At 39.2% G+C, this 18615-nt stretch overlaps 1 protein-coding gene and 1 long non-coding RNA gene across 4 annotated transcripts in view; one reads left to right on the plus strand and one right to left on the minus strand.

The window, feature by feature from the left end:
- Positions 1–14691: 14691 nt before the first annotated feature.
- On the minus strand, positions 14692–15296 carry LOC123939342. The gene is made up of 2 exons (XR_006817825.1): positions 15199–15296; positions 14692–14962 (listed from the first exon to the last, which is right to left on the minus strand). It is a non-coding gene; the product is annotated as an uncharacterized LOC123939342 (long non-coding RNA).
- An 87-nt stretch (positions 15297–15383) lies between these two features.
- TMEM161B (transmembrane protein 161B) overlaps positions 15384–18615 on the plus strand; it is a 69712-nt gene continuing 66480 nt past the window's right edge. For 2 of the 3 annotated variants that reach the window (XM_045999889.1, XM_045999890.1), the window contains exon 1: positions 15384–15506. In XM_045999889.1, coding sequence (XP_045855845.1) covers positions 15504–15506 — 3 coding nt within the window. In that variant the 5' untranslated portion in view covers positions 15384–15503. The remainder of the gene's footprint in view (positions 15507–18615) is intronic. The other variant, XM_045999891.1, reaches the window with a different exon arrangement.

The following is an 18615-nucleotide window of genomic DNA, read 5'->3' on the forward strand; positions in this document are numbered from 1 at the left end:
ATGTGTAAGGTGTGAAATTGCATTTCCTTGTGTTTGAGCATTTCTTCAGGTTTCCTCACCTATGAATTGTCTATGTGGGGTAGTGGGGTGTGGCATAGAGCATTATCTTTTTTTTTTTTTTTAATTAAATTGTACTGGGGTGCCTGGGTGGCTCAGTGGGTTAAACCTCTGCCTTCGGCTCAGGTCATGATCTCAGGGTTCTGGGATCGAGCCCCGCATTGGGCTCTTTGCTCAGCGGGGAGCCTGCATCCCTCTTTCTCTCTGACTGCCTCTCTGCCTGCTTGCGATCTCTCTCTCTCTGTCAGATGGATGGATAAAATCTTTAAAAAAAAAATTAAATTGTACTAGTTCTTTACACAATATGAATGCTAATCCTTTTGTTAGTAATAAGGGTTGTAATGACTTTCTTCCAGTTTATGGCCTATCTCCTACTTTCCTTATGGTGGGGTTTTTTTTTGTTTTGTTTTGTTTTTTTATTTTATTTTTAATTTTTTTTTTTTTATTTGACAGAGAGAGATCACAAGTAGATAGAGAGGCAGGCAGAGAGAGAGAGAGGGAAGCAGGCTCCCCGCTGAGCAGAGCGCCCGATGCGGGACTCGATCCCAGGACCCTGAGATCATGACCTGAGCCGAAGGCAGCGGCTTAACCCACTGAGCCACTGGATTTTTATTACAGGAAATATTAAAACATATATAAAAGTATGCAGAATAGAATCTTGAGTTCCCATTTACCTATTATCCAGCTTCAACTATTATCAGCTTATAGCCAATCTTGCTTCATTTAGTTCCTTGCTGAGGAACTAAAGTATTTATACAACCACCAACTTTCACCATTTCTTATTATTTTAAAGTATATTGCATACATTATATCATTATAATCTCTAAGTATTTTAATATGTATCTTTAAAAGATAAAGGGGCTTTAAAATTATTATTAGAACATAATAATTTATAAATCATAATATCATCAAATAGTAAGCATTCAAATTTCTAATCATCACAAAACTTTTTTTAAAGACTTTATTTATTTGACAGAAATACAGTGAGGGGACACAACAAGCAGGAGGAGTGGGAGAGGGAGAAGCAGGCTCCCCACTGAGCAGAGAGCCCAATGCGGGGCTTGATCCCAGGACCCTGGGATCATGACCTGAGCCAAAGGCAGACACTTAACGACTGAGCCACCCAGGTGTCCCTATCACAAAATTTTTTTGAAGTTTGTTTGAATAATGACCCAGACAAAATTCTGTGGTAAGTAGGTTCCAAAGTGGCACCCAGTGACTCCTACTTTCTGGTATTCACACCCTTGCATAATTCCCTCTCACAGTGTACCTTGGTTTGTATGTGTGATCAACTTGTTGGTCACCTATCTGTGTAATGGTATGTCACTTTTGAGGCTAGATCAAAAGAGACATAAAAGCCATGGTAGCCTCTGCCTCTCTCTCTCAAATAATTTGCTTTAGGGAAAGCCAGACGGGTCTTTGGTGTGCTGAGGAACTAAAGTATTATGCCCAGCAGCCAATAAGGAATCTTGGCAATAGCCACAGGAGTGAGCCATCTTGGAAGTGAATCCTCTAGCACCAGTTAAACCATCAGACGATTGTAGCCCAGCTGACAGCTTGATTGGTACTTCACAAGACTCCCTGAGCTAGAACCATTCAGCTAAGCAGCTTCTGGATTTCTGACCCTCAGGCACTGCATGAAATAGGAAATGTCTCTGTTGCTTTAAATATTGAGTTTTGAGGTAGTTTTTATAAAGCAAAAAAAGTTAAAAAGATTTTGGTATCTGGAAATGGGGTACTGCCATAACAAATATCTAAAATGGAAGAGTGCCTTTGAAAGTGGCAGTCAACGGAAAAGTGGAAGGACTTGGAGGATGGTGTTAGTGAAAGTTTGAAAAGCCTTGAAGAAATTTGTTTATAGATGCTTGATAACTTTGAGGAGGTGGCAGATAAGGTCTTACCAGATTAGTAGAAAAGTGTTATTGAAAATTGGAGGAAAGTGGCAGAAAGTTTAGCAAATTTGTCAGCTGAAGTTATATGTAAGATAGAAAATATGCCTAATAAAATGGTGATTTCCAACCAGAATGTTAAAGATGTCACCTGGTTTCTTCTTGCTGCCTACTGTAAAAATGAGAGGCGGGAGGTAAGTTAAAGGAAGGACTGGTAAACAAGGAGCCAGAACTTGCAGAGTTGAAGATTCCCAACTCTCCAGGTGATGATGTTAAAATTAGAAAATGGCTCTGAACAAAGAACAAATCCAGGGACTAACAGGATAATATGAAGCTGAGGGTGTAGTTAGTAAGTCCCTTTAGACCTCAGAAAGATCTAACATGGCACCTCAGAATAATTTCATACAGACAAAAAGGGTGTGCCTCCCAGAACCTCTCAATCAAATTACAGGACTTCTAAATTCAAGGGTGTGGTGCATCTTCCCAAGGTAGAGAAGGATCTATATGGAAGAGAAGTATGGCTGTTGCTTTGTCTAATGGCATGAACTCAACTAGAATTCACAGGAAACCCACAAAGTTTATAAGAGAATTATATTAGCAGAGTATACTTTTTTTGGGCGCCTGGGTGGCTCAGTTGGTTAAGCGACTGCCTTCGGCTCAGGTCATGATCCTGGAGTCCTGGGATCGAGTCCCACATCGGGCTCCCTGCTTGACAGGGAGTCTGCTTCTCCCGCTGACCTCTCTCCTCTCATGCTCTCTCTCTTCTCTGTCTCTGTCTCTCTCTGTCTCTCTGTCTCTCTCTCTCTCAAATAATAAATAAATAAAATCTTTAAAAAAAAAAGAATATGCTTTTTTTTTTTTAGATTTTTTATTTATTTATTTGACAGAGAGAGAGATCACAAGTAGGCAGAGAGGCAGGCAGAGAGAGAGGAGGAAGCAGGCTCCCTGCGGAGCAGAGAGCCCGATGCGGGGCTCGATCCCAGGACTCTGAGATCATGACCTGAGCCGAAGGCAGCGGCTTAATCCACTGAGCCACCCAGGTGCCCCAAGAATATGCTTTTTTTTAAAAGAGACTTTTTAAAGAGAATTATATTACCAGGCTGTTTTCCAGCCTGTACCAGAAGGAACAGAGTACCAAATGAAATGAGGTTTTCGGACATCCAACTTTCTATAGGCAGAAAGCAAGCAGTGGGTGTTGTGGAGGGCACATATTGCATGGAGCAGTGGGTGTGGTGCATAAACAGTGAATTTTGGAACACTGAAAAAAATTAAATTTAATTTAAAAAAAAAGAAAGAAAGCAGACAACTATAAAGCTGTAAACATGGACAAAGAAGAATAACTCAGTGTGTGAGTTATTACCAGAAGGCAGAGTGAAGAGTCATGGAAAATTACTCTCAGTTCTTGAATCTTTATCAAGGAACTACCAGCCTGTTGCCAGGTGGATTTAGTAATTTCTGTCAACCTGTGTGCTCATTTCCCTCCTCTTGAATACACATGTCTATAGTATAGGAGAGTAGTTATCCTACCCATTTGCCATTACATATGTGGAGACAGATATTATGTCTTTAGTTTACAGGTCTTCAGAGCAAGAGGAACTCCATTTAAGGAGCTGTGCTTAAGGAAGTATACATGAAAACCCTCATCTACACCTGAACTTGATTTATATCTCTAGGATTTGAGTTAGAGCTGTAATGGGTTGAGAGTTTTAAGGGGCTTTGAGATAGGATGAGTGTATTTTGAATAATGGAAGAATGAATCTTTGGAGCCCAGATTGTGGTAGTTCCCTTTCACATTGCATCAGGAATCATCTGTGGAATTAAGGAGAAGTAATGGGATATCATTTTGATGGCTTTGGCTTCTTCTGTCCTTTTCTCGGTCACTTGGTCTGGGAAAAGCCAGGTGCCACGTTGTGAAGACACTTAGGCAGCCCTGTGAGTGAGCCATCTTGGAAGTGTATCTGTCACCAGTCAAGCCTTCAGAAGACTGCAGCTCAGCCGGCAGCGTGACGGCAAACTCAGGAGAAACTCTGGATTCCTGACCCTTAGAAACTATGAGAGAAGTATTTTCAGTTTTAAGCTATTAAGTTTTGGGGTAATTTGTTGTATAGCAGTAGATAACTAATGGGCGTTCACATATTGCTTTATATGTCTTATTTTTTTTTCATTTTATTTATTTTTTCAGTGTAACAGTATTCATTCTTTTTGCACAACACCCAGTGCTCCATGCAAAACGTGCCCTCCCCATTACCCACCACCTGTTCCCCCAACCTCCCACCCCTGACCCTTCAAAACCCTCAGGTTGCTCCAACCTCCCACCCCTGACCCTTCAAAACCCTCAGGTTGTTTTTCAGAGTACATAGTCTCTTATGGTTCGCCTCCCCTCCCCAATGTCCATAGCCTGCTCCCCCTCTCCCAATCCCACCTCCCCCCAGCAACCCCCAGTTTGTTTTGTGAGATTAAGAGTCATTTATGGTTTGTCTCCCTCCCAATCCCATCTTGTTTCATTTACTCTTCTCCTATCCCCCTACCCCCCCATGTTGCTTCTCCATGTCCTCATATCAGGGAGATCATATGATAGTTGTCTTTCTCCGATTGACTTATTTCACTAAGCATGATACGCTCTAGTTCCATCCATGTCGTCGCAAATGGCATGATTTCATTTCTTTTGATGGCTGCATAGTATTCCATTGTGTATATATACCACATCTTCTTTATCCATTCATCTGTTGATGGACATCTAGGTTCTTTCTGGGCAGAGGACATGAACAGACATTTCTGCAAAGAAGACATCCAGATGGCCAACAGACACATGAAAAAGTGCTCCACGTCACTCGGCATCAGGGAAATACAAATCAAAACCACAATGAGATATCACCTCACACCAGTCAGAATGGCTAAAATTAACAAGTCAGGAAATGACAGATGCTGGCGAGGATGTGGAGAAAGGGGAACCCTCCTCCACTGTTGGTGGGAATGCAAGCTGGTGCAACCACTCTGGAAAACAGCATGGAGGTTCCTCAAAATGTTGAAAATAGAACTACCCTATGACCCAGCAATTGCACTACTGGGTATTTACCCTAAAGATACAAACATAGTGATCCGAAGGGGCACGTGTACCCGAATGTTTATAGCAGCAATGTCTACAATAGCCAGATTATTTTATTTTTAATTAATTAATTTATTTAAGTAAGCTCTGTGCCCAACATGGGGCCTGAACTCATGACCCTGAGATCAAAAGTCACATGCTCTACCAACTGACCCAGCTAAGTGCCTTATATGTCTTTTATTTTTTTTATTTTACTTTTAATTATGCTCCACACCCAAAATGGGGCTTGACTCATGACCCTGAGATTTAAGAGTCATATGCTATCCTGACTAAGCCAATTGGGCACCACTTTATATGTCTTTTATTTATTTATTTTTTAAAAAACATTTATTTATTTGAAAAAGAGAGAGAGTGCATGTGTGCGGACAATGGGGGAAGGGCAGAGAAGAGAGAGAGAGTCTCATGCGGACTCCTCAATGAGTGCAGAGCCTGAAGTGGGTTCAGTCTAACAACCCTGAGACCACAACTTGAGCTGAAACCAAGAATCGGTGGCTCAACTAACTGAGCTACCCAGGCACCCCTATTTGTCTTTTAAATAAGTCTCTTTTAATCTATCACTTTCTCTCCTTCCTCCCTCTCTCCAGCAACATATTTGTTAAAGTTAATTTGTCCCATGATTTTCCATAGATTGAATTTTCCTGGTGTTTAACATGGTCTCTGTATTTCCCAGTACTGGGTTCAACTTTTTTGTCAAGATTTTTTAGGAGGTGATGATGATGTGTTTTTCCATTGAGGCATAGAAAAGCTTCCTTGTTCATCATGTTAGTAGCCGTTGATGTACAATGAATAAATCTATTTATTCACTAAGAATCTCAAAATGGCAACTTTCTAATTCTATCCTTCTATTTCCATTCATTAATACATGTATTTAGAGAAACTTAACCTCATTTATTATTTGGTTACCTGTGGTACAGTGCACATAAAAAAGGCAGGACAAATGCTTGATTAATTTTATAATAAATACATTTTATTGGTTTTCAAAATAATGAGTTGATTCCAGAGTATCTCCCAGTGTTGACCAAGTAGATGTTTTTTGTTAGTCTTACTATTATTATAAACTAATGGACTTACACACCTTTGATAATTTGATATGTTCCAATCCACTGCTTTCTTATGTTCCAACCTGTGCTCAGGTAGATATCAGAATTTCTATAAACCTGTATGTCCTGACAGTAAAGTTGTCTCACCTTTGGGCAGTGGGATGATTCTCAGTTATCTCCTGAATCCATTTGACATGATTCTAGGATAACTTACTTGCTGTCTTGCAAAACAAAATGTTCCAGGCTCATCGTCTACATTTCCTGTACCTAACTGAAATCAACTGCTACTCCAAGAGCTTTTAGTGTCTTTTAAACATGGCTTTTTAATACATTTGAATATAATTCTTTTTTCTTTATTGAGTTTGCATTTCCCTACCATAAGATCATAAAGATAATCTTGCTATCTTATCTTCTGAAGGTTTAATAGGTTTTCCTTTCACATTTAAATTTTAATTCGCCTTGAACTGATTTTTCTGTATAGTGTCAAAATAGGGAGTTCCAATTTCATTTTCTTTCATATAGAATATCCGGTACCGTTTATTGAATTGCTCTTGCTTTTCCTGCTGGCCTGCAATGCCATCTCTGTCTTAAATCAAGTTTCCTTATAAGAGTACATCTCTTTCTAGAGTTGTATTCCAGTATAAATCATTTTTTCCATCCCTAAGACAGTATCATACTATCCTTATTACTGTAGTTTCAACAAATTTATTGAGATGTAATTCACATACCATATAGTTCACCCATTTAAAGTGTTAAGATAGGATGTTTTTTAGGATATTCACTGATATGTGCAACAATTACCATAGTTAATTTTAAAACATTTTCATCACCTCAAAAAGAAATCCCATTTCCTTTAGCTATTACTACCCTGTGCTCCTATCTCCCTAAATCTCACCATCCCTAAGCAATTACTAGTATACAGTCTCTATAGATTTCCTATTACAGAAATGTTATATGAATGGAATATTATATGGTCTTCTGTGATTGGCTTCTTTCATTTAAGATACTATTTGCAAACTTCATCCATGTTATAGCAGGTATCAGTATTTCATTTCTTTTCTATAGCCAAATAATATTCCACTGTATGGATATACCACATTTTATTTATCTTTTGGTAAGCTGATAGACATTTGTGTCATTTCCACCTTTTGGCTATTAATGAATACCTAACTAGTATAATTTTATAATTCTTACTATCTGACAATTTAACTCTTTCCATCTTAAATCTGCTTCTGGAGTACCTCAAAATTCTTGATCCATTGTGCTTTCATAGAAACTTCAGAACTAGCTTGTCAAGTTTCTGGAAAACTCAGCTGGGATTTTAAATGCTATTGCTTTCATTGTAGGGGAGATTTGTTGTCTTAACTCTGGAGTGTCTAAATCCTTGAACATGGTATATTTTTCTTATTAGACATTCTTTGATGTCTTTTAATGTTTTGTGGGGTTTTTTCCCTTGAAGGAAAAAGATTTAAAATCATAAACTTACTCCTATGTAATTCATATTTTCAAAATAACATGGTAAATGGTATCGTTTAAAAAGTCATTTTCTAATAGTTCACTTCTGCTGGAGAGAAATGCAATTCACTTTTGAATATTAATATTATATCCAGAATCATTATAAAGTCTTATTTTAATATTTATCAGTAAACTGTTTCTTCATTTTCAATCTTTTTATCTTTTTGTTTTTACTGTCATAAAATGTTGGCTGGAATCTCCAATATGGTACTTGTTCCTGATTCTAAGGGACTGTTCCAAAATTTCACTGTTAAATATGTTGGTTGTAGGTTTTATTCTAATTTGGCAAAAGGTTTTACTCATGGCTATGTTAATTTTTTCAAAGTTGTTTTTTGGGCAATGTTTTCTTTTTGAAAAATTTCTACTGATTCAGTCTCTTACATCGTAATCAGACCATTTGTATTTTCTATTTCTTCTTAAATAATTTTTGAAATATTACTTTTTTTCTGGGAACCCTCTAGTTCAATTATATTTTCCCATTTGTTGTAATAAAATTGTTCATGACATCTCCTCAATCTCGACAGACTTTGTAATAATGTCCCCATTTTCATTTCTTTTTTTTTTTTTTAAGATTTTATTTATTTATTTGACAGAGAGAGATCACAAGTAGGCAGAGAGAGAGAGAGAGGGAAACAGGCTCCCTGCTGAGCAGAGAGCCCGATGCGGGACTCGATCCCAGGACCCTGAGATCATGACCTGAGTCGAAGGCAGCGTCTTAACCCACTGAGCCACCCAGGTGCCCCCCATTTTCGTTTCTAATATTCTTTGTGTCTGCTTTCTTTCTTGGGTCATCTTGTGAAAAATTTATCAGTATTATTATTAAAAGGTAAAACTTCTGACTTTGTTGCCTGTCTGTATTGAATATTTGCTTTTTGTTTTATTCATTGATTTAATCCCCATTACTCTTTTCCTAATCCCTCAGGTTTAGGACAGATTATCAGATCTATAATTTTCAGTCTTCCTTAATTTAATATTTAGAGTTTTCAATTTCCTTAGAAGTACTGTTTTAGCTATTCTGTAGGTGTTAGTTTGTAGTATTTCTGTCATTGTCCAGTTCTGAATATGCATTTTCTATTTTTCATTGAGAATCCTATTTTAATTTGATCCAGCATATATGGGAATGAATTTATTTTCCATATATGAGTTTTCTTAGATTTCTGCAAAATTAGTTATACTGTTATTAGACAATGTGATCTAATAATACCAATTGTTTTAATTTTTTTTTAAGATTTTACTTATTCATTTGACAGAGAGAGAAATCTCACAAGTCAACAAAGAGGCAGGCAGAGAGAGAGAAAAGCAGGCTTCCTGCTGAGCAGAGAGCCCAACGTGGGGCTCGATCCCAGGACCCTGAGATTATGACCTGAGCCGAAAGCAGGGGCTTAACCCACTGAGCCACCCAGGTGCCCTTACTTTTTTTTTTTTTTTTTTTAAGATTTTATTTATTTGGAAGAGGGAGACACAGAGAGAGAGGGAACACAAGCATGGGGTGTGGGAGAGGGAGAAGCAGGCTTCCCACAGAGCAGGGAGCCTGATGGAGGGCTTGATCCCAGAACCCTGAAATCATGACCTGAGCCAAAGGCAGATGCTTAACGACTGAGCCACCCAGGCGGCCCCAATTCTTTTAAAGTTTAAATGATTTTTTTTATGATTAAATTTTGTAAGTAGTTCATGTGCACTTACAGTATTTTTTTTATTTCTATTTTTTGTAATGATGGACTTGGTAATTTAGAATAGTCCTTCTTCTGTAAACAACTAGAAAAGCTGGACAAAATATAAAACAAACATTTGACAGCATTAGAGAGCTAATGAGACAGGGGAATATCCAGAAGAAAAAAGTTATTGAATCCAACATTCATGATAGCTTTTCCTCTGAGGTATCTGCTGATTCCTGAGAAGATGGTCAAGAAACTTGAATAGAGCTTCTGACTAAATCATGGAGTTACTAAGACAGAAATTGTAGTTCAGGGCCTGCTCTGCTAAACTCTACAGACTTCAGGTTGAGACCCCAAAGATCTATACCCCGGCAAAAAGTATGAACTAGAAGTAGACCTGCTCAGAGTCCAATCATCTCAATCACTGATTTGATTAAATTGATTTTAGCTTACTAGTGCCCAAAACCCCTGCCAAGAAACATAAATCCTTTCTGCAGAAAATATAATTTTAAGCCTCAAAGTATAATTTCTTCCCATACTAGTTCTAGTATTCAATCAATAATAACAACATAACTGAACAAAATGTTAAAAATAAACATAAATAAATAAAAAATAATGTAAGTAATACAAAATAAAAAAATATGAGTAACAGAGGCACCTGGCTTGCTCAATCAGAAGAGCATGTGATTCTTGTTCTTGGGGTGATAAGTCTGAGACCCATGTTGGGTGTAGAGATTACTTAAACAATTAAACTTAAAAAAATATATATGGGACATATAACTAAATGAGACAATATTATAAACAACCACAACAAGAAACAAAGGAGCTTCAGATATAGCAGTCCCCACAGTTAATAGACAGAAGTTTTAAAATAATTATTCTTAATGTGTTTGAGAAAATAAAAGATCAGATTGAGACCGGTAACTGCTAGACAACTGGAAGCCATAAAACAGAAACAAACAGAAATGCCCAAACTGACAACAACCAAAAAAGTAGTAACTGAAATAAATGATTCAACAGATAGGTTTAACAGTAGTTTAGAGACTATTCAAAGGGAAACAGTGAACTCAAAAAACGGTAAGAATTATCCAGAATGAACCATGAGGAACAAATGAATGGATACATAAGGGATAATGTGAAATGATCTAACATACATTGAAGTACCAGAAGGAGGGGAGAAGGGTGAAGAATGGGGGAGAAGCAATATCCAAGAGCTGGGAATTTTCCAAACCAGAATAAGAACATCATATCCCAGATTCAACAAACATTACAAACCTCAAAAAGAAAACCTAAAACATTTAGTTAGCTCAAAATAATTCAGTAAAAATGTTCTTTGAAAACGAGGGTAAAATAAGTAGTTTCAGGATACAAAAACTGAATTTATCACCAGCAGACATTTACCAAAGGAAATAATGAAGCATGTTCTTCAGGAAGAAGAAATAAGACCCCAGGCAGAAGCTCAGAAACTCAAGGAGTCATAAAGCACAAGAGACAATGGTAAATGGTTGAGTAAATATAAATGCACAGTACTTCTAGAAAAATGATGCCTTGAGGAATTTAAGACATTAAGTAAGAGATTAAGTATACACTATGTATATAACATGAGCTGGGGTAGTAAATGAAGTTGATGGGTTTTCAGGTTGTTATATCATCCAGGAAGAGGTACAATACAAACTACTAAAATGATATTTAGCTCTCAAGCTGGGAGAAATAGAATAGGTAAAAGTTAATCTAAAAGAATGGAAAAAAGGGCAAAATCAACATAGGAGAGATAGGACAAATAAAGAGCAAATAATATCTTTTTTTAAAAAAATCTTATTTATTTATTTAACAGAGAGAAAGATTACAAGTAGGCAGAGAGGCAGGCAGAGAGAGAGAGGAGGAAGCAGGATCCCCGCTGAGCAGAGAGCCTGATGCGGGGCTCGATCCCAGGACCCTGAGATCATGACCTGAGCCGAAGGCAGAGGCTGTAACCCACTGAGCCACCCAGGAACCCCAAGAGCAAACAATATCTTAATAGATTCAAATCTAATCATATTAGTAACTGTGTTACATGTAAGTGGATTAAATACTTCAATTAAAAAATATTATCATAGTAGATTTTTTAAAAAATATATTGTTTCATCCCACTCCTCAGGTTAAAATGCCTTTTTCATCACACTCAGAATAAAATTCAAATCCTTTCCTGGTTTTCAGTGCCAGTATAACTTAGCTCTTTCATACCCCACTAAACTTATTCTTTTCTTAGTCACCATGCTCCAAACAGGTAGGCTTCTTTGGTTCCTGAAATATTCCAAATTAGTTTATGCCTTATGGTTTTGCATTATTGTCCCCTCTGCAAGCATGAGCGAGGGAGCAGGAGGGGCAAGGGAAGAAGCAGGCTCCCCACTGAGCAGGGAGCAGACTCCATGCCAGGACTCTGGGATCATGAGCTGAGCGGAAGGGAGATGCTTAACCAATGAGCCACCCATGCATCCCTATGTCTGTTCTATTTGCCATTGTTTCCCCAAGTCTAGAACAGTGACTGGGACACAGTAGGTAATTAATAAATATTTAATGAATGAAAAGTTAATTTAGGTTTTAAACAGTTGATATTTTCTTATGATTTTGTTTGCTTATTGCTCTTGGTGGTGGTGGTTCAAAGATCTTCCTAGTAGCAAAAGGTATCAAACGATACCAGGATCACATTTATGTAAGTTAGTGATCCTTGAAAATGTGCATTGTATAATTTGTGTACAATTTGCAGTAGTTATTCTAATTAACTAGGTATATGATACGCTCCTAGCTTTAATTATGGTAATATATAAATAAGGCAAAGTTTCAGAGGAAGACTACTGAATTAATTAGAAGGCTGCAGGTGCCTGGGTGGCTCAGTCGTTAAGCATCTGCCTTCAGCTCAGATCATGATCTCAGGGGCCTGGGATTGAGCCCCGAGTTGGGCTCCCTGCTCAGTGGGGAACCTCCTTCTCCCTCTCTCACTCCCCTGCTTGTGTTCCCTCTCTTGCTGTGTCTCTGTCAAATAAATAAATAAAACCTTAAAAAAAAATTATTAGAGGGTTGCAATGTACTTCTGAAGAGCTTTATCTGTTTTGTTATTCCCAAATTAGGAAAATGAGAATTATAGGGAGGTTACAAAGCATAATTTTGGGAAGAAAGAAAAGAAGCTCCTTTCATCCATTGTTAAATAAAATAAAAATTTTAAAATTACCCCTTTACGGGAAGGTTTAGAAGGTAATTCTAGGAGTGGTGATTGATATATTTGGTTACTTCCTTTTTTACTCTTTGTTCCATGTCTAGGATTTTTCTTTTTCCCACATCAAAGCAATCATATGCTTACAATTTTGTAGCCTGCTCTTTTAAGTTGGAAAATAAACTTTTCCCATTAGAAAGACTAATTACTTGTAAAAAGTAGCTAAATAATATTCCAATAAGTATACATGATAGAATTTGACCAATCTCTAATTGCTAACAATTGTTCCTAATTTTTTACCATTTTAAGTATTGCTACAATTAACGTTTATGTCCATAAAACATTTTAAGAGCAATGTACTGAAGTGATTTTGTCCACAACATTTATTTAAATGGTATTTCTTAAGGAGAAGGAGGTGTTCAACACAAAAAGGTTCCAGCTTTATAGGCATTTGTGTCCAATTAGGAAAATAATATACGTTGGGGAGAAATTACAAAGGCCATATAAGCAATAATAGTCATATTTATTAAAGAAAAGAAAAAGTAATAAGTTCTCAGAAGGGAAGTTTATCAGGAAAACATTTTGCAAAGAATATAGAACTGGCCTTTGAAACAGTGATAGGTGTTAACGGTCAAAGTGTTCCAGGTCAGTGTGGGTGTTGAAGGAGGACTTTGTGCTGGTGTTCTTAAGTATTTGATAACAGTTCTCACTCAGGAAACTGCAACTCAAAACAAAGCCCTAATAAACAACTAGCACTTTTATCAAAGTTATCAAAGATTGGACTTCTGATTCCCTTACAAGACTACTGAATTTCTTGCTAATCTCCATCGTGCACATATTTTATTCCCTTTCATAATTTTCTCCTATCTTTGAATCTCTTAAGACTCATCTACTTTAAGGAATGAAAATAGGTAAATCCCTCAACTTCAATACATGTAAACAATACAAAACATTAAAATTATTCTGTGGGATAAAAAAGACTGGGAGGTGCTGCCTTTAAACATATATGGTATACATTTTAATCTTTAAAAAATGTTCCTTGTAACAGATTTTTCACCATGTAACAGAAATTGGAATGTTAAAGGATATTAACCAAGGGTTATTTATCAACTTATCAAATACCAAATAAGGAACACAGAACCCCATGATCTATTGAAAATGATAAGCAGATAACGAATACTGACTGTGATTTCCTTTCGTGGTTTTACTCTGGCAGGAATAGATTCCATCCTGATAATAATTCCAGTCTTACTGTCACATAGAAGGAGATGCTTTGTGAACCTCAATGAGGCTGCCAGGTTTCGGACGGATGTAAGAACCAAAGTGTCAGAAATGAAAGAGTAAGACTTCACAGAATGTGTTGTTACTGACAGACTGATAGCCAGTTTCCTTCTTCACCTTTTCTTCCTCAAGGATAGCAGCAGCTGCTTCCCACAGATACACAGGCAGAATGACTCTAATCCGCTCTACCACACTTAGCATCTGCAGATGCCCTGGGGCATGTCTATTTACAACGTTGTCCCTATACAGCAGAGGTAGAACCCTCAGGGAAGTTCTGGACTGATTCTCAGCAGGTCTGTTTCACAAACTATTTCCCAGCCCCATCCCACCTCCAGCTGTTTCCAATGTTAGTACTTACAATTCTTCTATCTTGTCTGCCACATTATTCATCTCCCCCCAAAAGATAATTCAAAGTAAAAACAATTTGTAACTCAGTCTCTAGCCCCCTTTTTAATAAAGCAATTGCCCTGTGCATGCTGCCTCTGGATGGCTAGGAAGTGATCCCAAGGGTCTTCCAACCATTTATAGACTAGATGTCATGCTCTCCAGGTACTTTGACAAGGAGGGTGAAACAACATCCGTAGTCACCCCTGCCTGCTTAAACTTAACCTCCTGTCAACCGTCCTAGTTTAGCTCCCCAATTCCAGCTTTATGACAAAACTAGACAGCGGCAAAAAGAGATCTTATAAATGAAATTGTAGATACAGTCACGTCTTAAGCAAGGATCCCCAAGTTGTGAGACTAATTTCTGGGCTAAAGGTGTTCTGTGTATCCACTTCAACCCTGCCTCCAGTACTGTGACTTATAGCCAAATAAGAAGGCACAGAGTGGAAGGGTACAAATCTTGGGAAAACAACAACACAAATTTAAGAGGTACATGGGAGTTTCGTGTGTGTGTGTGTATCTATCTATCTTATATATCAGCATCAGCTAAAAAAGTGAAACACCCATGCGTATGTATTTATAAAATATATATATTTTATAAATAAAAGGAAACCATCCATATTGGAATGTATTTTCCAATAGGCAGAATTCTCTTTCTGGTTTCTCTGGTCTTGGTAGATGTTCTTTTGGTTTCCACTGGTATATATGAATGGTGAAGAAACGTCTCAGGATCAAATTCCACTGCCGTAAGGGAAGGGCTGCAGGACGCACTAAAGCAGGTAAAAGAGACGACAGAGGGACAGAGAGGTCTGTGGAGATCCGGAAAGTCTCCAAGGACGGTCAGCCTGGAAAAGGAAAACGTAAAAAGGGAGTGGCTCAGCTGAAGAAATTACTGTCGTCCCAGCACGAGCACGGCCTATGGTTTTTCTCCCTCACTGAATCCTCTGGGGTCGGCTCCCAGCCGGTTCAACAACCTGCACTTCCATCACCTCCCAGGTCGAAGACGCGCTCGGGCCCCAAACACCCAACCTACCTCCAGATCCTCACAGACGCGGCAATCGCGCGCCACCCGCCCACCTACCTGAGCTGCGCCTGCGCCTCCCTCGCGCGCTCTCAAGGTCAACACCGCCCCCAGCTTCTAACCTAGCACCCACGGAAGTGGCATTAGAGGACGTCCTGCGTATCCTCACCTCTGCGTGGCGTGGGGTCGCAGCGTTCAAGAGAGGGGAGGGACTTCCTGTCCCGCGCGGGCAGAACTTCCGTCAGAGCCGGAAAACTCTATCCCTCGCGTTGTTTAAGAGGCTCCTGGCTGCAGGTTGGGGAGGGAAAGTCCAGGACGGGCCTGGGGACTCCAGGGCGTCCGGCCCACGACTTGTCCTTGGCGCCATGGTGAGTCTTTCTGTGAAGGCTGGAGTAACAGTGGGAAGCTAGAGGCCAGGAGGTTAGCCCTGTGAAGGTAGCCAGTCGGGTGCCTAGCTGAGGATGGAGCGGGCGAGAGCAATGGGATGAACCGCGGGGCAGGACTCCCTACCTGCCCCGGAGCTCCTGGGCCCCTGAGGAAGACGCATCTGCCCTGCCCAACCGTGAAATCTGCCCAGGAGTGTGGAGTACGTAGCCAGAATGTTCGTGGCCCTTTCACTGTGTATGGCGTGTCGCGCCAGGTGGTCTCAGAGTTGACCTTACTGGGTTGATCATCTCCGCCTCTCCCTTTTTCTTAGCAGCCTGGTAGTAGCCAAGAACTTAAGATCTTAGAAATCCCTTTAGAATTTCCGGGTTCACACAACGGATCCTTTTGTAGAAGGTCAACACTTGTCACTAAGAGAAAGGCAAAGTCAGCTTATCTTTCATACTCAGCCCATTTTGAAATTGGGAAGGGTGTCAAATGAAAAATTCAGACTTAGTAAGGAGAGATTTTACTGGAAAGGAATATCGCAAGGGCTTGGGGAACTAGGAAGAATGCCCTAACCGTAAGATAGCCAGAGTCTCGAAGATTTAGCAAAAAAGGTTTTCTTTTCATTAGGGAGGAGTAAAGCAATCCTATAAAGAACCAAGTGTGGGGGAGTGAGGTGAAAGGGAAGTACCATGTAACTGTAGATCAGATTGTTTTGCCCTCAGGCCAGAGAAGTCTTTGCTGCTTCGGACTGGGGGGTGGGCCAAAGTTCAGGAACCTCGGGAAAGAGGATCTTAACCAGAATTTGAGTAACAAATATTTTGTTCCACTTGATCTATGGGGACATGTCATTCATCCAGTCGTTTATGAAGCAAAAAATGGGAATTTGTGGGCTTTGCTTCTGACTTTGTCATAGTTAAACAAGTGGGGCATCTTTGAGTCTTACCTAAGTCCTGTGGGGACCAGTGTTTCTTTGCATTAAACGGCGTCCGGCCGTTTCCAGAACACAAAACGGCGTGGGGGGTTGGGTATTAACCTTTGCTGTTTTCCAAGATCCCAGGCCTCTGGTTAAGTTCAACACTGTTAATTATTTGCCTATATAAAAGATTTCAAATTTTCATCCAGAGGGCATTCTGTCTTGGAATCTAGCCTCAGTGTACCATGCTTTTTCAGGACCAAATGTTGACATTATTCAGCTTATAGTGTTGGATGTTGGACTTTTGAATAACTTCTAGAAACAATGTGAAAGAGACGCCTGGGTGGCTCAGTTGGTTAAGCCACTGCCTTCAAATCAGGTCATGATCCCGGAGTCCTGGGATCGAGTCCCATATTGGCCTTCCCCTGCTTTTCGGGGAGCCTGCTCCTCCCTCTGCCTCTGCTTCTCCCTCTGCTTGTGCTCTCTCTCTCTCTCTCTCTCTCTCTAATAAATAAATAAAAATAGGGCTCTGGATGGCTCAGTGGGTTAAGCCTCTGCCTTTGGCTCAGGTCATGATCTCAGGGTCCTGGGATCGAGCCCTGCATCGGGCTCAGCCTGCCTCCCCCTCTTTCTCTGCCTGCCTCTCTGCCTGCTTGTGATCTCTCTCTGTGTGTCAAATAAATAAAATCTTTAAATAAATTAATTTTTTTTAAAAGTGGAAGAAAAGAACTTAAATAATGTGGTTTCTGGTGTGCTCTCCCAGCTAACGTAACCTATGAATCTTGGGCACTGTGTATGTCTTTAACCTCAGTGAATAACTAATGCTTTGTATTCATAAAGAAGTTTTTTTTTTTTCCTTTTTGTATCAGTGATATTACACAAAGATACAGAATAGTAGAATGAGAAGGAGGGAAAGAAAACAATTAGCCTAACCACCTCCACCTCCTCGCAACCTTCCCTAATTTTACATAAGGAAGAATCTGAGGTGTAGAAATAAGCATTGGTTTATCCAAGGTAACAATAGTTTGGCATAGTCTGGACTAAAACTCAAATCTCCACTTCCTAAATTTAAGCTCAATTTTTGACTTCTTGGTCTGAAAAGTTAAAGAAAAAGTATAATAAAAATCCTTAAGATAGTCACAAAGAAGCTCAATGTGAATTTGTTCCAGTATTCTGTAATACTAGAAGAACCCATCTCCTGCCATCTCAAAATTGTAATTTTGTTTTAGGTTAAGGTAACCTAAAATGAGAAACATGCTGTTTCTCAAAATGTCACTTAAGAGAATGTCACCTGGAGAATGTCACCAACTACCAGCCCAGTAGTTGACTCCATTCTGATATTGCTTACATTTCTTTTTTTTTTTTTTTTTAAGATTTTATTTATTTATTTGACAGAGAGAGATCACAAGTAGGCAGAGAGGCAGGCAGAGAGAGAGGAGGAAGCAGGCTCCCTGCGGAGCAGAGAGCCCAATGGGGGGCTCAATCCCAGGACCCTGAGATCATGACCTGAGCCGAAGGCAGCGGCTTAATCCACTGAGCCACCCAGGCGCCCCTATTGCTTACATTTCTGTATTAACTCCACTTTAGTGTTCCCAGTCATGAAATTGATGATGTCTATTTATGCAAGTTTGGTCAGTGCTTGGAATACCTCAAAGAAAAGTGTTTAACCATTAAATGATGTGAGGAGTTGAATTTATTTTTAATACAGCTTGGTTAAATTAAGAACCTTTGCAGTTCTTGGGCCTAATGATATGCAAAGCATGTAGTACTTGAACTCAGAAGAAGCAGATTCTGCCGTTTCTTAGTTATATGAATTTGACAGAATCACTCAACTTGGTTAAGAGTTCCAGTTTCCTCCTAGATAAGAGCAGTGGGGATTAAAACACCTACTGACTCTCACATTTCTGATTCTCTGACTTTAGGACATTTTTCGGAATAGGTATATGTTTCTGATTAAATAAAATGTAGCCTGATTTTCACAGTTTTCTTTATCATTTATCCTTTTGATAAAAGATAAAGATAAAAATCTTTAAGATTTTATTTATTTGACAGAGAGAAAGCACAAGCAGTGGGAGCCTTAGGCAGAGGGAGAGGTAGAAGCAGGCTCCCTGGTGAGCCAGGAGCCTGATGTGGGGCTCCATCCCAGTACCCTGTGATTGTGACCCGAGAGCGGAAGGCAGATGCTTAACTGA

This window comes from Meles meles, chromosome 3, assembly GCF_922984935.1.
Source record: "Meles meles chromosome 3, mMelMel3.1 paternal haplotype, whole genome shotgun sequence".
In the NCBI taxonomy this organism is placed as follows: Eukaryota; Metazoa; Chordata; class Mammalia; order Carnivora; family Mustelidae; genus Meles; species Meles meles.